The 19,343-nt window shown below is 61.7% G+C and overlaps 8 protein-coding genes across 8 annotated transcripts; 3 read left to right on the plus strand and 5 right to left on the minus strand.

The window, feature by feature from the left end:
• Positions 1 to 332: 332 nt before the first annotated feature.
• Positions 333 to 2,412, plus strand: THITE_2120385 (uncharacterized protein). Its single transcript, XM_003655987.1, has 3 exons — positions 333 to 1,126; positions 1,452 to 1,464; positions 1,542 to 2,412. Exons 1-3 carry the CDS (start codon positions 472 to 474, stop codon positions 2,026 to 2,028), a joined length of 1,155 nt encoding a protein of 384 aa, XP_003656035.1. The 5' UTR covers positions 333 to 471; the 3' UTR covers positions 2,029 to 2,412.
• Positions 2,413 to 4,548: 2,136 nt separating this feature from the next.
• Positions 4,549 to 5,801, plus strand: THITE_2120387 (uncharacterized protein). Its single transcript, XM_003655988.1, has 2 exons — positions 4,549 to 4,992; positions 5,065 to 5,801. The coding sequence occupies exons 1-2, from the start codon at positions 4,708 to 4,710 to the stop codon at positions 5,734 to 5,736; spliced, it is 957 nt and encodes a 318-aa protein (XP_003656036.1). The 5' UTR covers positions 4,549 to 4,707; the 3' UTR covers positions 5,737 to 5,801.
• A 936-nt stretch (positions 5,802 to 6,737) lies between these two features.
• THITE_2069232 (uncharacterized protein) lies at positions 6,738 to 7,747 on the minus strand. Its single transcript, XM_003655989.1, has one exon. It carries the CDS (start codon positions 7,700 to 7,702, stop codon positions 6,917 to 6,919), a length of 786 nt encoding a protein of 261 aa, XP_003656037.1. The 5' UTR covers positions 7,703 to 7,747; the 3' UTR covers positions 6,738 to 6,916.
• Positions 7,748 to 7,916: 169 nt separating this feature from the next.
• THITE_2120388 (uncharacterized protein) lies at positions 7,917 to 9,380 on the minus strand. The gene has a single exon (XM_003655990.1). It carries the CDS (start codon positions 9,139 to 9,141, stop codon positions 8,167 to 8,169), a length of 975 nt encoding a protein of 324 aa, XP_003656038.1. The 5' UTR covers positions 9,142 to 9,380; the 3' UTR covers positions 7,917 to 8,166.
• Positions 9,381 to 9,611: 231 nt separating this feature from the next.
• Positions 9,612 to 12,163, minus strand: THITE_2120389 (glycoside hydrolase family 31 protein). The gene has a single exon (XM_003655991.1). The coding sequence runs from the start codon at positions 11,968 to 11,970 to the stop codon at positions 9,910 to 9,912; it is 2,061 nt and encodes a 686-aa protein (XP_003656039.1). The 5' UTR covers positions 11,971 to 12,163; the 3' UTR covers positions 9,612 to 9,909.
• Positions 12,164 to 12,236: 73 nt separating this feature from the next.
• On the minus strand, positions 12,237 to 13,106 carry THITE_2120390 (uncharacterized protein). The gene is made up of 2 exons (XM_003655992.1): positions 12,703 to 13,106; positions 12,237 to 12,625 (listed from the first exon to the last, which is right to left on the minus strand). Exon 1 carries the CDS (start codon positions 12,909 to 12,911, stop codon positions 12,708 to 12,710), a length of 204 nt encoding a protein of 67 aa, XP_003656040.1. The 5' UTR covers positions 12,912 to 13,106; the 3' UTR covers positions 12,237 to 12,625; positions 12,703 to 12,707.
• Positions 13,107 to 15,325: 2,219 nt separating this feature from the next.
• THITE_156358 (uncharacterized protein) lies at positions 15,326 to 16,023 on the plus strand (the record flags this gene model as incomplete). Its single annotated transcript, XM_003655993.1, has 4 exons — positions 15,326 to 15,531; positions 15,623 to 15,681; positions 15,749 to 15,832; positions 15,902 to 16,023. 4 exons carry the CDS (start codon positions 15,326 to 15,328, stop codon positions 16,021 to 16,023), a joined length of 471 nt encoding a protein of 156 aa, XP_003656041.1.
• Positions 16,024 to 16,151: 128 nt separating this feature from the next.
• Positions 16,152 to 18,722, minus strand: THITE_156359 (uncharacterized protein; the record flags this gene model as incomplete). Its single annotated transcript, XM_003655994.1, has 3 exons — positions 16,152 to 16,515; positions 16,937 to 18,408; positions 18,477 to 18,722. 3 exons carry the CDS (start codon positions 18,720 to 18,722, stop codon positions 16,152 to 16,154), a joined length of 2,082 nt encoding a protein of 693 aa, XP_003656042.1.
• Between the last annotated feature and the right edge of the window lie 621 nt (positions 18,723 to 19,343).

The following is a 19,343-nucleotide window of genomic DNA, read 5'->3' on the forward strand; positions in this document are numbered from 1 at the left end:
CTTCCGTCTTCCGTCTTCCGACTCCCGCACCTCCGTTCCGCTGAACACCAGGTTACAGTCTGGCTCTTCAAAACCCTTGTTCCGTGGGTAGATAGTCCCAATTTGTCAGGTGCAATACCAACGGAACGTGATTCTGTGCTGCGCCATAACAAACGTTCCAAATCTGCCCCTATCCACAATGGTCCTCGGCTGGATCTTGCAGGCGGGAATGACACCATGCGATGGCGGGTGACCAGGACTAACACCACCCGCTGATGGCTAGCGACGGAAGGATGGAGAATGCTCATGACGGAACAGGATCGGTGCCGACAGCCCACCCTCGGACGCCCTGGTGCGGGAAGTGCACTACTGGTATAATACATGGTCCCAGGTCCTTCTCGTTGCCTTTATCAGACCGTAAACAGGTTACCTCTTCCTTGTACCTTGTCGACACTGACTCTTTTTGATACCCACATCGCTGGCGTTGTTGCAATGTCGCCATCCGAAACGCTCATCCATGATGACCCCAACGCCGGGTTTGATATTCCATTGCCCGTGTCTCTCGAGGACCACGCAGTGACGTCCAATGGGTTTCTCCCAGACGGACCGCCCTTGGAGCGCCTTCCAAACTCATACTACTCGCCATGGGAGTCGCTGATGGACTCGCTCCCCCGCTCACTCGCAGAGCACACGCTTCGAGCCCAGGTCGACCGCCTGCCTATCCTGTCGACGGACCATCTGGCCACAGAACCGGAGTGGAGGCGTGCCTGCGTCATCCTCGGCTTCCTGACGCACGCGTACATCTGGGGGGGCGACAGCGCTGCCGAGGTATGTCAGACAACAACATATCCCATCAACCGTGTGCGCCGTCGGTTGCCAGTCACTAAGCTAAACTTCCCGGACTTCCTTCTCCTTCGGCAGATCCTCCCGCCACAGCTCACCGTCCCCTTCCTCGCCGTCTCCTCACACCTCGGCATCCCGCCCATCGCCACCTACGCTAGCCTCAACCTCTGGAACTTCCGCACCACCGCCGCCGCCGGCGGTCCCGACCTCACCGACCCCGACGCGCTGCAGGCGCTGCACACCTTCACCGGCACGCCGGACGAGTCCTGGTTCTACATCGTCTCCGTCGCGATGGAAGCGCAGGGCGCCGCGCTGATCCCGACGATGCTGCACGCCCTCGAAGCAGCAACATCATCATCGTCATCATCATCAGCATCATCATCATCATCAGTCTCGCCCGACCCGTCCCCGCGCAGCGACCACACCGCCGTCACGGACGCGCTGACCACGCTGGTGCGCGGCATCGCCGCTCTGGGCAAGCTGCTAGAGCGCATGGACGAGCGGTGCGACCCGCAGGTGTTCTACCACCGCATCCGGCCCTTCCTGGCGGGCAGCCGGAACATGGCGGGGGCGGGCCTGCCGCGCGGGGTGTTCTACGACGAGGGCGAGGGCGGCGACGGGCGGGGGCGGGGGCAGTGGCGGATGCTGCGGGGCGGCAGCAACGGGCAGAGCTCGCTGGTGCAGTTTCTGGATCTGGTGCTGGGCGTGGAGCACGCGACTGCTGCGGCGGGAAGAGGAGGGGAGGGCGGCGTCAGCTTCCATGAGGAGGTGCGCGGGTACATGCCGGAGCCGCATCGGAGGTTCCTGCAGGTCGTGGCGGAGAGATATCCCGGGGGAATGAAGACTGCGGTGGCGCGGCTGTTGGAGGTCGGCGAGGCGGACGACGGCGGGTTGAGTCCGGCGCAGGTGGCATTGCGGGAGGCGTTCCAGGAGGCAACGCGGGCGCTGGCGGAGTTCAGGAATAAGCACCTGCAGATCGTGGCTAGGTACATCATCATCCCGTCGCGGCAGCCGAATGCGAACCACGGGGTGAATCTGGCGACGGCGTCGTCGAGGCTTGCCAGCGCGCCGCAGGTGGAGGGCTGGAAGGGTCCTCTGGGCGGAGCGGATGCCGAGCTGACAGGCACAGGAGGCACGGCGCTGCTGCCATTTCTGAAGCAATCACGCGATGAGACGGTCCAGGCCGGCCAGCTTCAAGTTCAATGACGATAGGCGGCTCATGTGTGACCTGAGGTGTGAGGACGAGCGAGAGCAGGGCGAAGGACGGCTTGCCATTGGGCGGGGACACAGCCTTCTGAATTCAGCTAGTGTCGGCGTAGAGTCATTTCACTGAAGCTGTCTTACCTCGAGCATAAGGAGAACATTCCACACAGCTTGTATTTCTCCTCAGTCGTGATGCTGCCTTGGTCCGGATGCACTTGCACTTGCGCTTACGACTGTTGCACCCGAATCTTCAACCATGGCTGGCGGTACGCCGGGGCTGCCCGTCCCCAAAGTCATCGGCAGCGCGAAACCCAATGTGTCCTATACCCACCGTGTTTCCGTGCGCGCGGTGGCCTTCAATGACAAGGGCGAAATCGCCATCCTCTACGCTTCCAAAGAAGACTACTACAAGCTTCCTGGCGGCGGCATCGAGCCGGGCGAGGACCACGAGACCGCGCTCAAGCGCGAGTTCCGGGAGGAAACGGGCGGCCTGATCAAGCTGCGCGGCAACGGCTGCATCGGCGCGACGGAGGAATTCCGCGGCCACCTCCGGCAGGTCTCGTACTGCTACTGCGCCGATCTGGTGGACGGCAGCGGCGAGCCCGCGCTCACGGAGGAGGAGATCGAAGACGGCCTCGGCCACCTCTGGGTCTCGGTCGAGGAGGCAAAGAGGCTGATGTCGGCAGCTGAACCGACTTCGGACTTTGGAAGGTCGGTCAAGCAGCGCGACATTTATCTGCTGAATGAGGCGACCAAGGCGGACGCCCGCTGATGGTTGGGGGCGGATGAGTGCGAGATGCAGGTGTCATGAGTTTGTGTTCAGGTAGAGACGCAGCTTGGTTGCCTCAGTCAAACCTTCGCATACCGGAGGCGGGGTCAACTTCAACAGTGATTGGCGGCTCTGGTCTTGACTTTGCTGTTGCACGAAGGACTCGAGTAATTCCGCCATCTCCTCGCCGCTCGCGATTCGCTTCCTGTCGCCCCGGCCTTGGAGCCAGATGTTGGGCCGAACCGGGAAAGTTCTGCTGTTGCCTCCTGCGGTGATAATGGTGGGACGGAGCCATGATGCCGAGCATGCGCCGTGTTGCCGCATCTCCGGGTTGCTCGTTCCACCGCAACCTCGATGCTCCCAAAAAAATCCGGGGGCTGCTGAAATTTTTTAAACACATTCATGGTCTGACTGATGGGGCGCTGAGCGGATACTCGCGGGTCTTGCGAAATCTCGACGGCTGCGATCGTTGCTCGCTTCAGGGGTCCTTACCGGCCAAACGGTGAGCTGGACTTTGTTGTGGAAGAGGCCATGTTCTGCTGCTGCTGAGGGGCTTTCAAGCACGCCACTCCGCAGTTTGCCTGCGTCAGGATCGACGGGGAGCAGGCGCCGGGGAGCAGATGCCGTCCAGATCTCGTCAGCCCCACTTCTTCTTCGAGAAGCCGTCCCTGCGCTGTACACTGCCGTGCTGTGAAGCCATCAGCGAGATCATTCCCGGTCATAAATAACGAAAGAGTGGCGATCAAGATTGCAGAAGCATCGCTGATGGCTAAAGAGGTCCCGCCAAGACTAATTTCGGCCAATTGTCGGCAATGTTTTTACAGCGTTAGTACCCCGCCAAGACCGCCAAGGGGTTTGCACTATCGCCACGGGTTAGCCATGGGTTAGTTCGCCGGGGGTGCGGGGGGCGGCGCCAGCCCCCCGCTAGTTAGGGTGAGGGTTATGGTTAGGGTGAGGGTCAAGGTTAGGGTGAGGGTTAACTTCGTTTTCTTTTTTTTCGATTTGGTTGAGGTTTCGTAAAGTTGTTGCAACGAGTCTTTGCGATTGTTCGTTGTTGATGTTGCTCGAAGTCGTCGAGGCCCCGTCGCGGCCCCGCTTACCCCGTGGCGATTGTAAATACTTGTAAGCGGCAGTCTCCGAAATTAGTCTTGGCGGGACCTCTTTAGCCATAACCGAAGCATCCAGCAGCGGTCTGTTTGACTCAGCCGCCTCCGCGGAAACAACCTTCCCCCCTCGGCTTTCAGAGCCAGGGGTATCAGAGCCCAGGGGCCTGGCCTTAACATCCCCTCCCGGCGCCATTCCAAATCGGGAGTTTCTGTTAGCAAATCTGACGTCGGTGCTGCGACGTCGTTGGCTCGCTGCAGCAAACCTTTTGTCATAAGTTTCGGCTTTGCCTGGGAAGCGCTTGCCTTGTGTTGCGTTCGTGCCGTCGTCCAGTGTATTTTCAGTGTCTTCCGGAACCGCGGCCATGGCACCACACTGTCAGCTGCAGGATCGCGCTCGGAATTCAGAGGAAAGGCCGGCAAGGGGTCTCGGCGGTGCTGGTTCCTGTTGTCCGTCTTTTGATCGGTTCCCGGCGCCCGGAACCCCCCCATCCTTGCGATCGAGTTGAACAGCTCAACACTCGCTCTTCATTGCGATGGGACATCCTTGAAGACTGGGCGACAGGAACCGGGGTCGGGCGGATGAGCAGCTGGTGACATCACCGCTGAAAAGCCGGCTTCTCTCCAGAGTCCCGCACCGCTGCAGCGACGATACCTACAAACGCAAGGGCTCTCCTCCGAACCATCCTTAAGAGACATCCCAGCACTCGCCTTCTGGAAACTCGGCGCTTCCTCACCTCACTTCATCCGCAGCCTTCCGACGTTCGTTCTCATCTTCTCTTGGATGGCACAGCACTTCCGGCCTCAGCGATGACGGCACCAAACCAGCCGCGTCGCGGGCTGTCCCGCTGGCACTTCGACATTGACAAGTACGTCAATCCTTTCTTCCCGCCCTCGGTCCTGCCCCGGCTGCCCTCGCCCGTCGCCCACTTCCTCGGGTACCGAACCCACGCGCCAGCCCACCCGCTGGGCAACCTGGCCATGATCTTCTGGGCCATCATCGGCGTGTTCTGCAGCCTCGCGATCATCGGCGCCGTCGCCCAGCAGGTGCCTTCGTTCGAGAGCCGGCTGGTGCCCATCATCATCGGCAGCTTCGTATGTTCCCCTCCCCCTTGCTCCTGGCCATTTTGTTTTCCGGAAAACTTCCAGGTTACTGACGACGTTCAGGGCGCCGCCGCAGTGCTGGACTTCTACGCCATCGAGTCGCCCCTGGCGCAGCCGCGCAACGCCATCCTCGGCCAGATGGTCTCGGCGCTGATCGGCATCTCCATCTGCAAGCTGTTCGCGCTGTCGCCGCACTTCGCGGCCGTCCGCTGGCTGGGCGCGTCGCTGGCCTGCGCCTGCGCGACCGCCATGATGGCGCTGACCGGCACCGTGCACCCCCCCGCCGGTGCCACCGCCCTCATGGCCGTGCTCGACCCCGACGTCGCCGCCCTCGGCTGGTTCCTGTTCCTGCCTCTCCTGCTCGGTTGCATCCTGATGCTGGCCGTCGCCCTGCTCATCAACAACATCCAGCGCCGCTTCCCCTACTACTGGTGGAGCCCGGGCGAGACGGGACAGTTCTGGCGCCGCAAAGGGCCCGACACGGAGCCGGAGGCGGAGCGCGCCGAGGAGCGTGCGGGGCAGCGCCGCACGAGCTATGAGCGCAAGGTCGACGAGGAGTCGGGCAGCAGCTCGGGCGATCTCGAGTCGAGCGGCGAGCTGGCGAAGATGGTGTCGGTCATGAGCGGGAGGGAGGGCCAGATCGTCATCCGGCGCGGCCGCGTGATCATCCCGGAGGGTCTGAGCCTGAGACCGGAGGAGATCCTGTCGCTAGAGACGCTAAGCGAGCGGCTCTGACCTTATCATAGAGCGCAAACAGTAGAGATAGAGCTAATGATGATACGAAGTTATGATTTACCACGCTGCCCCGCGTGCTGTGGTCTCACAGAACTTGCACAGAGCGGCTGGAGGGTGAGGTGACCCAGGGGGGAAGCAGTGTGACAGCTGTGCGACTGCGTAGATTCAACCTCTTTATCATCGGTGGTCGCCTACCGTAGCCACGACGTCCATTTTGCTGGACCGCGTGACACCCCCCATGCCCTGGCCTTTGGTCCCCCCCACGCTGGACGACTCGACGCCGCAAATACAGTAGCGCGCCTCCCCCCTCCCCTAATAACCAAAACAGGATGCGAAGCATATGGAAATTCTCCGGACTTATCAGCTTGAATCGCACCACACCACCGCCGTTTCTCCTCTCTGTTCACATTACGCTTACTGCGAAGAGGGGCGCATGATGATGCACCATCGTCACGCCACCGCCAGACGGAGGGCTGCGAGATGCTCGAATCGGAAACGGGGACAACAACATAACCACAGGCGGCAAAGGCAGAAGAACCCAGCCAGTTCGGGACGCGCGCCGCACGCGGGAGCAACAAATCTCAGATACGGGGGAGTCGAGCCCTGAGCAGTTTTGTTGAGTGATCCCGATAACCTCTCTTGAGATGCAGGAAGCAGTGAGTGAGAGTCAATGATGTTTTAGGTACCGCTCCACCATACCCGATTTTCTGCCACGTGTGGTTTCCCACAGGATTTGCTAGCTGCAGAGGGCCGAAGACAAGGTGCAATCGGATGGAGGGAATGTGGACTGTGTGGCTGGCTGGAGTTCCTGGATAGAGGCGAAGGGGAGAGATCCCGAACGCCGAGGAGACTCCGGGATCCGCAGTCGCGGACCGTAGCTAGTGCATGTGAGCTTAGGCGGCGACGAGTGAGTGACCAGCTGATAATAATACGAAGATTGGCGCGATATGGGAGGGCCTGGTGTTTGGCTTGACTGGTTACCCACTGACATTCGTTAGCTTGTGAACGGAAGTTCTTTAGTCTTGGGCTGATCTGTACAAAAGAACGACTCGAACATGCAGTATGCAGTTGCGAAAGCAGTATGCGCTTTCCACCCATCATAACCGCAGACCCTACACCTCCAGTCTTGATCAGAGTGCGTCCTCTCCATGTGTCTTCTTCCCTACCAAGCTCAACCCCTTCACGGAAACACACTCGTCAACACACTCGCGTACTCCTTGTACGACAGCCCCATCTTCTCGATGTCGTAGTCATTCCAGAAGCCGCCCCCGGCCAGGGCGTCGCGCTGATTCCAGGCGGCAAAGCGGGCGCGGGCCTGCGCCGCCGTCGTGCCCTGCGACGGCTTCGAGTCGTTGACGACCCACAGCAGCGGCACAACCTTCATGCCGAGCGCGCCCTGCCAGCCGCCCGGGTCGTTGCCCGCGCCGCCGTCGTAGCACTGCAGGTAGACCCTGTCGAGGAGCAGGTCGGACGCCGCCGCGCGGCCCGCGTTGACGCGCGCGACGACGGCGGCCCAGAAGCCCGTGTTGGTGTACGGCGCGATCGTGTACCGGTACCCGGCGGCGCCGAGCATGGCCGCGAAGGCGGCCGTGCTGGCGGCGTCGTAGATGGACTCGTCGTCGTTGTTGACCGCGTCGAGCGCCCACGCGGCCCGCAGCGCCGCGAAGTTGCGGTACAGCGGCGTGTCGGCCCCCGGGCCGGGCCGCGCCATCAGCTCGCGCACGTGCTGCGCGTTCATCGAGATCTCGACCCGCTGCACCGTGCTGCCGGCGCCGGATTTCAGCGAGCGCACCTTGGCCGCCAGCGCGTCGCCGCCCACGTAGCTGCCGTTGGACGCCACCAGGACGTCCTGGCTGCCCGGCGTGTTGGAGTAGTACTTGATGTCGCCGTTGTCGAGGATGCCGAGGCCGAAGATGATGAGCGTGTTGAAGCCCGACGTCGTCAGCGCCGTCGTGTTGGATTTCATGACGTCCTTGAACAGGAACAGGCTGCGTACGCTGGCGCCGAGCGCATGCGGCAGAAGGAGGAAGTGCAGTAGCAGCAGCTTTCTCAATGCGTGGCGACCCATCGTTGCGAGACGACGCCGGATGTCCCCTGTTGGTTGGAGTGCCGGGTTGCGTGATGCCAGCTTGGACGGGCTTCCCAGTAGGTGTTGGGAGGGACGTATGTCGAGACGCCTATGTACTCATATGTCCTGGTGTTGTTTCCAAGGCGTTCAGCCCCGGGGTCCAGATTGGTGGGACGAGCGAAGCCTACTAGACACCAGGAGCTGGCTAAAAAGGATGCAGTTGGCATATCCTATCAACAGCAAGCACGGTGCACTGGCTATAAACTCTTCATTTATTGCTTCAACTTAACCGTAACAAGGGCAAAGGGGGGCAAAATTGGCCGCAACTCGACAAATATCACCGAGCCAAAGGCCTGTCTCTCTTACTCGGACTTCTTCTTCACCATCAGCAGGACGGCTGCCACGCCTCCCCTCACCAGCAGAGGTCCTCCGTCCGCACCCTGCCCTTCAACCAAGGCATTGATTTTCTTTTTCATGACCTGCAGCGGGTCGCTGTCCGTGTCCACCTCGGCGGGATGCGCCTCGCGCCACCGCACATACGGGCTCGTCGTGGCCAGGACCATGGCCAGCACGCCGGCCGGCGCCGGCTTGTCCATGCCCGCGTAGAACTCGTCGATGGGCTCGGCCCCGGCCGCGGTGCCCCACTCCCGCCGCACGAAGCTGTCGCGATCAAACTCCGGCACGGGATTGTCCAGCGTCCAGGGCAGCTGCAGGCCGGCGTACAGGGTGCGCGCGAGGCGGTTGCCCGGCAAGATGTAGTCGTCGAGCGCGAGCTCGAAGCCGTCGATGGCGGCCTGGATGGCCGGGCCGTTGGCCATGGCCGGGTCGACCACGATGCCGCCGCTGCACCACAGCGCGACGGTGCCGCCGGGCTTGAGCAGGCGGGCCGCGTGCCGCCAGAAGACGGCCATGTCGAACCAGTGCGCCGCCGTGGCGGAAATGATTAGATCGACGCTGCCGTCGGCCAGCGGCGGCGAGAGGCCCGTCGTGCTGGCGTCCTCGATCGTCGATGCCTCGAAGCGGATGGGCTCCGAGGTGGCCGTCGCGCCGCCCAGCGAGCGGGCGACGGCGAGCATGCCCTCGGACGGGTCGAGGCCGATGGCGTGGGCGAACTGCGGCGCCAGCGTGCGCACGGCGGTGCCCGGCCCGCAGCCCACGTCGAGCAGCGTGTCCAGCTGGCCGCCGTTGGACTTGTGGTAGTCCAGAAGCATCTGGTACAGTCGCGGGTGGTAGTTGCGACGGTGTTGGGCGTAGTTTTCGCCCTGCTCGCGGCTGAAGGAGCGGAACGTTGTTTCGCTCGGAGGCGCCGCGCTCTGCGGCCCTGACTTGTCAGTCATGGCGGCTAGTCTGGGGACCAGGACCCGGAGGGGAGGCGATGAGGGATGGAATCAAAGCAACACAGCGCAACGTCTTGATGAGAGGCCGTGTGAACCTCGCAAGCGTGACCACAGTTGCCACCACGACACGACCCTTGAGACGGCACTTTTGTAGTCGGGGGACGCCTCAGTGTCACGAAGGTCGCAGTCGTTGCCTGCTGAGCCTCGGGAGTTTGACTTCTATCATTAGCTTACCCCGCCCTTGGAATCCACCCGAGATTCCGACGGGTGCGGTGGGATATCTCCAGGGGCCCCAGTCAGCTTATGGAGCCTACGGGGGATAAACCCACCGTGAGCCCGATGACTCGCCTACAGCCGAGGTGCTCCGAGTCCATGGCCATTCGTGAGCGGATGTCAAACGTGAATCTGGGCTCGTGAAGAAACCCGGGACATCAAAAGCTGATGGATCGGAGACGAGCCGCGATGGGGTGGTCACTAAACACGGCTCAATATTGAGTGTTGGGCCCAGCAGGCTTTCGGTCGTAGTAAATTGACGCGAAACCATGGAGAGAGTCTCTGTGCATTTCCCTTCGATGGTTGCAAAGGCAGCTCCGATCTCAGGGGCGGCGCTCGGCTTTCCCCCCTGATGTTTTGGCTCTCCCGCCCACCGCGTCGGGACACTCTTCCCGGTGTCCCACATTCCACTGGTCACCTCAAACATCAGTTTCCGCGGCTGCGGATCGTCCAAGTGGCCGTTTCCTCCGTCTTGCCCTGATACGCCACGCGTCATCATTCCACATTGGTCCCCGTGAGGCGGGTTACCTCGGCAACCCCGCTCAACCAAATTTGTGCTTCCTCCACACCTACCCTCTCAAACACTGGCATGTAATCAATGGGGCAGGCCACCTCAACCGTCTGACCGCCGTCAAACTGGTCCCCGCCCTCCATCCCCACCCACCTGGCTCCCCGTGGCAGATACACGGTCATGCTCGAGACCCCGGGCCGCATCACGGGGCAGCACAGATACTTGGGCCCGAACATGTACTGCTCGCCCGTCTCCCAGCAGCGCGGGTCCTCGGGGAACTCGTAGAACAGCGGGCGCATGACGGGCGAGCCCCTGGCGTGCGCTTGCTGCATCAGCTGGCGCGTGTACGGCCGCAGGCGCTCGCGGATGGCCATGTACTTCTTGCAGATGGCGAAGACCCGCTCGCCGTAGGACCACACCTCGTTGGCGGCGCCGCTGCGGCAGGCGGCGCCCCCCGTGGTGCCCATGGGCGGCTGCGGCGGCTCGCGGTCGCCGTGCAGGCGGAACACGGGGCAGAAGGCGCCCCACTGGAACCAGCGGACGAACAGCTCGCGGAAGGCCTCGTCGGCCGGGTCGCCGCCGTGGAACCCGCCGATGTCGGTCGTCCACCACGGCAGGCCGGCGATGCCCATGTGCAGGCCCGCCGCGAGCTGGCTGCGGAAGCTGGCCCACGACGACGCGACGTCGCCGCTCCAGACCAGCGCGCCGTACCGCTGGCTGCCCGCCCACGCGCACCGCACCAGGTTGACGATCTGCTCGTGGCCCTCGGCGCGGAGGCCCTCGTAGAAGGCGCGCGCGTACTCGGCCGGGTACAGGTTGCCGATCCGCGCGTTCGGCCCCAGGTGGTACCGGTAGTTGTCGAAGTCGTAGGCCGCGTACTCGGGCTCGGCCTCGTCCAGCCAGAACACCTTGATGCCCTTGGCGTAGTAGTTGCGCCGCACCTTGTCCCAGACGTACCGTCGCGCCTCCGGGTGGGTGAAGTCGGCGTGCACGGTCTCGCCCTGGAAGTCGAGCGCGATGCGCACGCCGCGGTCGACCCGGATCAGCAGGCCGCGCTCGACCATCTCGGCGTAGTTCTCGCACCGGCGGTCGACCGTCGGCCAGATGGACACCATCAGCTCCACCTGCATGTCGCGCAGCTCGCGCACCATGGCGTCCGGGTCCGGCCAGTAGGCCGGGTCGAACTTCCAGTCCCCTTGCAGCGGCCAGTGGAAGAAGTCGACGACGATCAGGTCCAGCGGCAGGCCGCGCCGCCGGTACTCGCGCGCGACGCCGAGCAGCTCCTCCTGCGTCTGGTAGCGCAGCTTGCACTGCCAGAACCCGAGCCCGTACTCGGGCATCATGGGCACCTTTCCCGTGGCGTCGGCGTAGGCCTCGACGATCTCGGCCGGGGTGTCGCCGGCCACGACCCAGTAGTCCAGCGCGGCGGTCGAGTAGGCCTCGAAGGTCATGACGTTGCGGCCCAGCACGGCGCGGCCGACGGCCGGGTTGTTCCACAGCAGGCCGTAGCCGCGCGAGGACAGCAGGAAGGGCACGCTGGCCTGCGAGTTGCGCTGCGCCAGCTCGAGGTCGGCGCCCTTGAGGTCGAACAGCGGCTGCTGGTACTGGCCCATGCCGAACAGCTTCTCGGCCGGGTCGACGCTCTCGAAGCGCATCGTGAGGTGGTAGTCCTCGCGCCCCGGCACCGGCCGGAACTCGCGCGCCTCCACCTCGAGCGCGCTGCACTTGGGGTCGCGCACGTCGCGCCGGTTGCGCGCGTACTCCTCCAGCAGCAGCTCGCCCTTCTCGGCGTGCCAGACCGTCAGCTTGCCCAGCTTCGACACGACCGCCTTGATCTTGCCGTTGGCGATGCACGCCGAGTCCGGCGACACGTCGATCCGGGCCGCCGTCCCGGTCGCTGGGGGTTTCAGCAGTGCCCAGTCTTCTGCCGGCATCTCGCGCGCTTTGGTGGCCCGGACGCGCAGGGCGTTGGGCCCCCACGGCTCGATCCAGAGCTTCTCCGCATCGTAGGCGTAGACGAGCCGGTTGTCTTGTTGGAGAAACATGGTCTGTGTTCGGCTGGGTTGGGGAGCGAGACGAGATCAAGGTCGGGCTGGCCTGACGCACGCTCTTGATGACGCTTTGCCGAAGGAGGAACTGAGACGCAGGAGAACCAGGAACAATCATACGAACCACATCGCTTGGACGGGAGCAGCGTGATGCCCCCTCTGCCCCGCCTCGTAGTACTTGCATCGCACCGTGGGGCCCTCCGGTGGAGGGTGGAGAACGATTCGAGGCGCACCAATCTCCTAGTAGTACGGATTACTTGGTACACATGCAGTAGTGCATCTATTTGCCACGTGCACAGCTCCGGATGGGCGAAGAACCGCGTCCTTTGCGTCGCTACCAAGGGGGGTAGGCAACGTGGAAGTCAAGGTTCCTTTGGTCGAGAACGTTTCACGCCGCCAGGGTCACTTCCAGGTCCGCATAGTTGCGAAGGAGAAATCGTCTTGGAAGAACTGTTTCTACCAGACAGCAATATGCCACCTACGAACCCTCTCCCCTACGTTTCCCCTCGGACCTATTGGCGCCTCTGACCGTATCTGCCATCCCCCAGATTCCATTTCGGATTGACGCTCTTGCGCTCTTGTAGAAGCCCCCCACTTGGCATGCCGCGGGTGTCTCTCCGAGGGGGAAGACGAGGCAGAGGACCGACTGGATCTGAACTTCTGAAGGCAACACCGATCATTAGCTCTCTCCGTTTTGTTCGCAGCAGAGGAAGCGTGAGGAAAGCATACCAGACCTAGCAGGTCTCGCCGTCGTAGTACCAGTTGCAGCCGCCAGGGTAGCAGTTGTCGCAGTAGCAGCGGCCGCTGTCGCAGTAGCAGTTGGCCGCACAGCTGCGGCGCTCGAGCTTGCCCTGAGCCACGAGGTCGTTGACGGACTCAGCAGCAGGCACCGCCATGGCGACGGCGGCGAAGAGGGCAAGGACGGAGAAAGCCTTCATTTTCTCGGCTTGGACAATAGTCAAGGTCTGAAAGGGGAGTTTGTGTGTCGAGAATGTTGGGCTGGTGAAAGCTGCATCAAGAGTCAGGCCGGCCGAGGACCTCGAGCGACCTTTATAGACGGCCGAATCTCTCAGCAGAGCCACCCTTCCATCTGCTTGTACATCTACGGGGAGGGGTGCGAGCGAGGCCGCTCGCTCCCTTGGCCTGCGGAACACATGCATCAGCGACACCACGGTACTAGTTGACCGAGGAACAAGGTTAATTTCAAGCTAGGAGTTTCCAACCACCCGCCCCAATTGGGGTGTCAGATGCAACTCCCCGCAAAGACGGCCGGGGCGAGAGAGAAGCAGACAGCATCGAGAGTTCCAGACAGAGTTAGGCCTCGGAAATCCAGGACAATCCCGCAGCTTCAAAACACCGCTGAGCTTCCTCCTCCTCCGCGGTCCCCCGCAAGGCCTCACGGAACGCGGTGCGCCCCTTCCCGCAGCCGAATCCTTCTCGATCCTCCTCACGGCGACCGGCGCTCAGCCCCGAGTTCCTCCGCACGAACAACGACGGAAAGAGCAGAGTACAGGTCTCGCTTCCTTGGACAGAACTACACAGTAAGCTCCAAGATGCGGTTCACGATAGTTACACCACTAGCGCTGCGATTCTGGCCCCCAAGTGGGACGGCCCGGACGGGTAGACAAGTGGATAGGGCGGCGATGACCCTTACTCAGATCGCGCCCACGCAAGTGAGCGGCCCAGTCCAGCTATCGCCAGTTTCTTCCCCGCCAAAGGATATTAGGCTATTCTCAGAGAGCCTGCGGCGCAGGACGCGTAGTCAGCTTCGTTAATCGCCAAGCGCTGTGGACTAAAGCCTGAGGGCAATAAGGTGCGCTGGAGATGGGAAAGAATTTGCGACATCTCGGTGCTCGAGGAGGGGCGGTCACCGCCGGACCAAAGGCCACATTCAACACACGACCACTTGAGTTCCCTGAGTTTAGGCTTGCCGTAAGATGTATCATGTGGTGGAAGCCCTGAGTAAGCTACCAAGCGCATATGACGTTACGCTTCCGAGGTCGGATTTGAATGCGAGTCCAAATTTGTGCCCGCAATGTTCAACTAGCGTTGTTTACTTGAGTGTTTGGTAAGCGCGCTGAGGTAGGATCAGTGGTTAAAATGTTGAAATATCCGGCGAATCCTTCCGCTAGAAGAGCGCAGTGCCAATGACAACATGGAGAGCCGAATCCGCAACAACAGGCGTGTCTCTTCCTGCCTATCCCCACGGGTTTATCATGCGTCTAGTGTACGAACCCCCTGCCACGCTCCCCCACACCGGAGACTCTACCGACTACCCGGGTGAACATGCCGCAGCCACCAGGAGACCGTTGTGGGCGGCCACATTAGCGAATCCTGCGCTCCGCTGAAGTGTAACTCTCCCCGCAAACACTGCAGCAGTTGACCGGGCTGCTCACCATAGCCTGCAGTTTCTAGCTCTCCACAGGACCACAAGTTAGCAGGGGCTCAGTATACCCGCTATAGTTAGTGTAGAGTCGATAGTGCAGGGGCAGGAACTCGTGTTGCCCGATACGCTAGTGTACAGGCCCTGCCCTGTGCATATGAAAACCGCCTTGTGAAGCTCCTTGGTGGAGATCCGAGAACCTCCCTTGTAGGGTCATCCACCCACCTCTTCTTGATGACGCCAGTGGTCTTTCACCACTTCCGCCACTTCCTTCGCAACATACCTACTACGCAGTCCACCACTATCATCATCTGCATACTGCATCATCCATCCTGCAGTGCACCGCCATAGTACTTCGGCGGGTGCGGTGGTGTCTTCCAGTGCTGCTTGAACGGCCCTCCTATCCACATGGCCCCGGCCTTTCCCCCACTGTCCCATCGCCTCAACTCCTTAACTATGTGGGCCAGAAGCGGCAGGAGCCGCGACGGGGGCTGGGGGAGCATTTTTCTCTCCAGGAACGTGCCCTATTTACGTATGTACAAAATGCTGTCCGGGGCTAGCAAATACTAATCACGGGAATTCGGCCCGCTTGGCCGGGCAGTGCCTATCCAAGCCTCCTGTTCTGACTGATCTAGTGTATGATACGAGAGTGGCGTTGTGTGCGTTGTGAGTGTTCTCGTATCACAGTTCATTCACTCAATGCGTACACGAGAACTTGGTTTCGCTGCTCAGGGGTTCCGGTCCTCAGGGGTTCCGCGAATCAACGAAGGGGAACTCAACTAAGTTGGCATGTAACTACTGTGCAGTACGGAATACTTGCTCCATTTCTCTTGCCATCCGGCTTCTCCTCGGGCCGGCCACGCGTGCACACGCCACGGTTGATGGAAACGCACTGCGCTTGGCCGCCCAAAAGACACACCCTCTCAGCACAACAGCGCAGCAGACAAGCAGCAACGCGGCGGCGCCAACATGGACGCCGCCGCAAACACCAATGCGGAGCAGGCTGTCTCCCGGTCCGGCGCGGCGGGGCGCTCGACGAGCCCCGCAAGATGGACGCCCTGCTCGTTCTCGGACCGTAGGCGGCGAGCCGGCAGGGGCCGAACAGGATGCACTGCTGCGGTGCACGCACGACCACGTGCTTCCTTTTCGTTGCTTGCGCCGGCCATCCTCGTCTGGTGCATGATGCGTGATGCCCGTGGATGGGACCGGGTGGTACCCATGATCGGTCGACTGACGTCGGATGGCTGTGAGTCGATGGTTGATTAGTCTGTTTGCCATCGACTTTGGCATGCTCTTCCTCTCGACCAACAACAGGAAACGCATTGGTAAGTTACAGTCGTCTGGCCTGGATACAGTATTTGGTCGCCCTGACCCGGTCCTCCTGTCTGACAGCCTCGGACTTCCATGAGCTCGACAGCGCCGTCTGGATCATCTTGCTTGACTCCATCTCCGAGACCGCGCTCAACCCATTTCTACGTGCTCCGTCCGCAGTAAAGCAGAGAATAGAACTTGTTTAAACAAGTTGACAACATCGATGCATGCAAGCAATCTCCTGCGCCGCTTTGTTCGTTGACGTTGTCGCCGTATTGATCACAACATTCAACGCGCTCGACACGAGCCAAGGCGAGGAGGAAGATGACGACGGCGGTCAGCAGGGGAGCCAATGAATCAGCCAAGAGAAAGCCAACCCAGGGGCTCCCTCGAGCCCCCTTCATCCAGCATTAATTCATTCTCTTCTCAGAGACGACGGTTTGACCGGTAAGGCAACGAGCGATCCATGTTCCCACCCTGCCCGTCAAAAAGGCTGATACCTCACCACGAGCGCCAGGACGACCCCGTCAGCGCCCCGCAGCCGGTTGACAACCACCAGCCTCCCCGCCCCATCCGCAAGCGACTCGACGACGCGCAGCAAGTCGGCCATCTCCAGCCCCAGCCCCGCCGGCCGGTTCGTCAGCTGCAGCACGCCGAGGTCGCGCGCCCGCGCCCGCGCCCGCGCCGCCGTCTCCTCGGCCTCCACCTCCACCTCCCCCGGCCCCGTGCCGCCGCCGCCGGCCCCGCGCTCCGGCTCCGGAAGCACGTGCGGCGTCAGCACCAGCAACACGCCCCTGCTCGCGCGCAGCACGCCGAGGTACTCGCGCAGCAACCCTGGAGCCACTTGCCTGCTATCTCTTCCAGAAATCTGGTGACTCCGTACCGTTCCCAGGTACGTTCCTCTCCTCTATGGATTTTGATCAGCAAGAGGCCCACGTTATTTACATATCTCGTTCAAGTAATTTTCAGAATGAACGTCCAAATCAAGCTCATTGTTGAAGAGAGCCCGTCGGGTTCGAGACATCTAAAGACAGGTTGCCGTTGCCGTGCCACGTCTTTCTTAATTAAAAGTAAGTTTACTCGTGCGTATAAGACTCCTCCCCCCTTTTCCCCAACACATCGTTGTATTGATGGAGGCCAGCAGTGAACAAAACAACAGTCAACGCCGGCCCTGCTGAGCAGCCCAAATGAATTTCAGACATCCCAGAGAAAAGTAACCCCCAGCCTCGACCCCAGCCCGAATCCCCCCTGATCACCACCCACAATCACCTTTGCCGCAGGCTCCGAATGATATCAGCCGAAAGCGAGCTGAGGCTCTTGCGCAGGTCGATCTCGACCCTCTCCAGCGTGGCGACCGACAACGGCGGGAGCCAACCGGCGTCTCCTTGTCGTCCGCAAATCGCATCGCCGTTCAGCTGCGGCCAGCCCGACGCGCAATCCGCCGCGGCGGCATCTCGGCTTCCCACCCCGCCGCCGCATCCCGTCCCGCGGGCGGCGGCTTTCGTCGTGCCGGGAGGCGCGGCACTGAGCCGCGGCGACAGCTTGTTGACTACCCGCTGCGCGCGGTGCAGCTCGCCGAGGACGAGCTGGGCTGCGGCGGTGTTCTCTGCGTCGGTGCCCGGGGTGTGGTGCCAGCTGGCCTCCTCGTGAGTGCGGGGCGGGGATTTGAGGGTGGCGCTTTTCCTGTCTTTGCAGCTGGGCGCAGGATTGATGGTGTTGCTGCCTCTGTGCTGCGACGCCGCGGCGTATCGCTCCACGATCTTGAGCACAACCATGGCCAGCACGGCGAGCAAGAAACCGTCGTGCGCGCACTCGCGGCATCCGAGCGTGTCCTCGACGGCTTCGATGCCCTGCTTGTTCTCCAGCAGCACCGTCTGAAGTGATATGCGGCTGGTGCCGTCTCTCAGCAGATTGGAGGAAGCCGAGAGGCTCTTCAGGAGGTCCAGCGCTCTCTCCAAGCAGGCGCACGGCGGTGGTGTCTCAGCGCCGCCGTTTTTGTCCAGGAGTTCATCATCGTCCTGCAGATCCATCTTGGATGGTGGCGGCGTCTGGGTACCCCCTGGTTCATAATCCGTGTGAAGAATCAGGTCCGCCGGCGGCCACGAGTCCGAGACGGCGAAGTCATGGGTGCTGTTGCACGCCATGTAGTCCGAGTTGACGGCCGATATGAGCAGCGAGGCCGCGTCGTCCAGCACAAGGCCGTTGCGGCTGCTGCTATCGGCAGTCGACGGCGGGTCCAGGGCGGACGTCACCATGCCCACGTCGCCGAGTTCCCAGGGGAAAGGGTCAAGGTCGGGGAACGCGGCACCGGCAAAGAGATGCGCGATGCTGTCGGTTGCCGCCACATGGTCCGTCCCTCCCGGCGAGACCGAAGTGCGGGGGCTGAGCGGGGAGCTGGAGCTGCTGTTGCTGTTGTGGTTGCTGCTGTGATTGCTTGTGTGGTTGCTGCTGCTACTGCTGATGGCGGAAGAAGTCATGTCCCCGACCAGGAAGCAGGGCATCAGGGATGCCTGCAAGCCATGGTCTGCACCGAACGTGTCCGCCTCCCTGTACCGAGGCCAGCTGCCTGCCGCGTTGGCGGTGGAGCCCGAGGAGCGCCGTGAGGCGAGACCCGAGGTTGATGCTGCGATGGCGGCGGTGAGTGTGGCCGTGGTGGTGCATGGTGCTGCGCTACCACCGGTGCTCGAGCGCCTACGGCCCGGACGCTGCGTAAGGAAGTATTCGCAGGTGATGCCGCGGGTCTTGCACCGTGAGCACGACGGCTTTTCCCTTGGACACTTCCAACAACGAGAACTATCCGCCGACGTACCTTGATTCCCAATGGCGGGTCTCGGTCGAGGCCGTCGACGTCGAGCGGGGACGTCGGTGTGACGGCAGGACTCTGAGCTGGCCAGCAACTGCGGTACCGCGTCTGAGCGTCTTGCTTCGGTTTGGTGCGGCGCTTTTGGCACTCCTTTCCGTCTCTGCACCCGTACTTGTCGATAAACACAAGCTCCGCACTGTCGGGATCATGGAGATTTTTGCTGTGGGAATCAGTGACGGAGTCATCAACCATCATCACCAGATCAATCCCAGGTCGACGTGCTCCCGCTGTCAGAGAGCAGCAGAGTCTTGGCCACGGCAATATAAGCCGCAGCACTGGCAGTGGCGGTGACACAGAAGCGCGCAGGCCCATGCATGCCGAAGCCCAGATGAGGCACTCCACGTCCGCAACCGGAATACGGTCATCCAAAATAGGAGACTACCTTACCTATCTGTCTGGTTCCGCACCGAGAAAGACATTCCAAATTCGGCGGTCTCGGAGTCGGCGCCTAGCCGCCTACGTCACCGAACATTGACCTACGTAGTACTCAATAGCGGCCCGCACATCAGAGCTGTGGAGACGGACAGCTGGTCGTACGAAAGCGAGACAAGGCGACTCAGGTCAGAACCAAAACGGCCCGAACTGGCCTGTGGCCAGTTAGATACGCAGTAAAACCATCAATGAGCGAATCAGCAGAGGAAGAGGGCAAAACACGTCTGACAAAGTGCTGTTATCCAAAGGCATAACCGCAGGGCATATGCCCATCAACTACTTTGCTGTACACATCCCCACTCGGTCTGTGTTTCAACCGCTTGGCATAACAGAGCGAGAAATGCCTTACAGACAGACGGCAAGAACACCAGCCAGGTCGGA

The sequence above is a fragment of the Thermothielavioides terrestris genome, chromosome 4 (assembly GCF_000226115.1).
Source record: "Thermothielavioides terrestris NRRL 8126 chromosome 4, complete sequence".
In the NCBI taxonomy this organism is placed as follows: domain Eukaryota; kingdom Fungi; phylum Ascomycota; class Sordariomycetes; order Sordariales; family Chaetomiaceae; genus Thermothielavioides; species Thermothielavioides terrestris.

Excerpts from the sequence above, each read along its gene's own strand:
- THITE_2069232 (XM_003655989.1), bottom strand. The coding sequence starts at position 7,702 with ATGAAATCCAACACGACGGCGCTGACGACGTCGGGCTTCAACACGCTC.
- THITE_2120388 (XM_003655990.1), bottom strand. The coding sequence starts at position 9,141 with ATGACTGACAAGTCAGGGCCGCAGAGCGCGGCGCCTCCGAGCGAAACA.
- THITE_2120385 (XM_003655987.1), top strand. The coding sequence starts at position 472 with ATGTCGCCATCCGAAACGCTCATCCATGATGACCCCAACGCCGGGTTT.
- THITE_2120387 (XM_003655988.1), top strand. The coding sequence starts at position 4,708 with ATGACGGCACCAAACCAGCCGCGTCGCGGGCTGTCCCGCTGGCACTTC. Across the intron at positions 4,993-5,064 it reads CCATCATCATCGGCAGCTTC|GGCGCCGCCGCAGTGCTGGA; the intron begins GTATGTTCCCCT and ends GACGACGTTCAG.
- THITE_2120389 (XM_003655991.1), bottom strand. The coding sequence starts at position 11,970 with ATGTTTCTCCAACAAGACAACCGGCTCGTCTACGCCTACGATGCGGAG.
- THITE_2120390 (XM_003655992.1), bottom strand. The coding sequence starts at position 12,911 with ATGAAGGCTTTCTCCGTCCTTGCCCTCTTCGCCGCCGTCGCCATGGCG.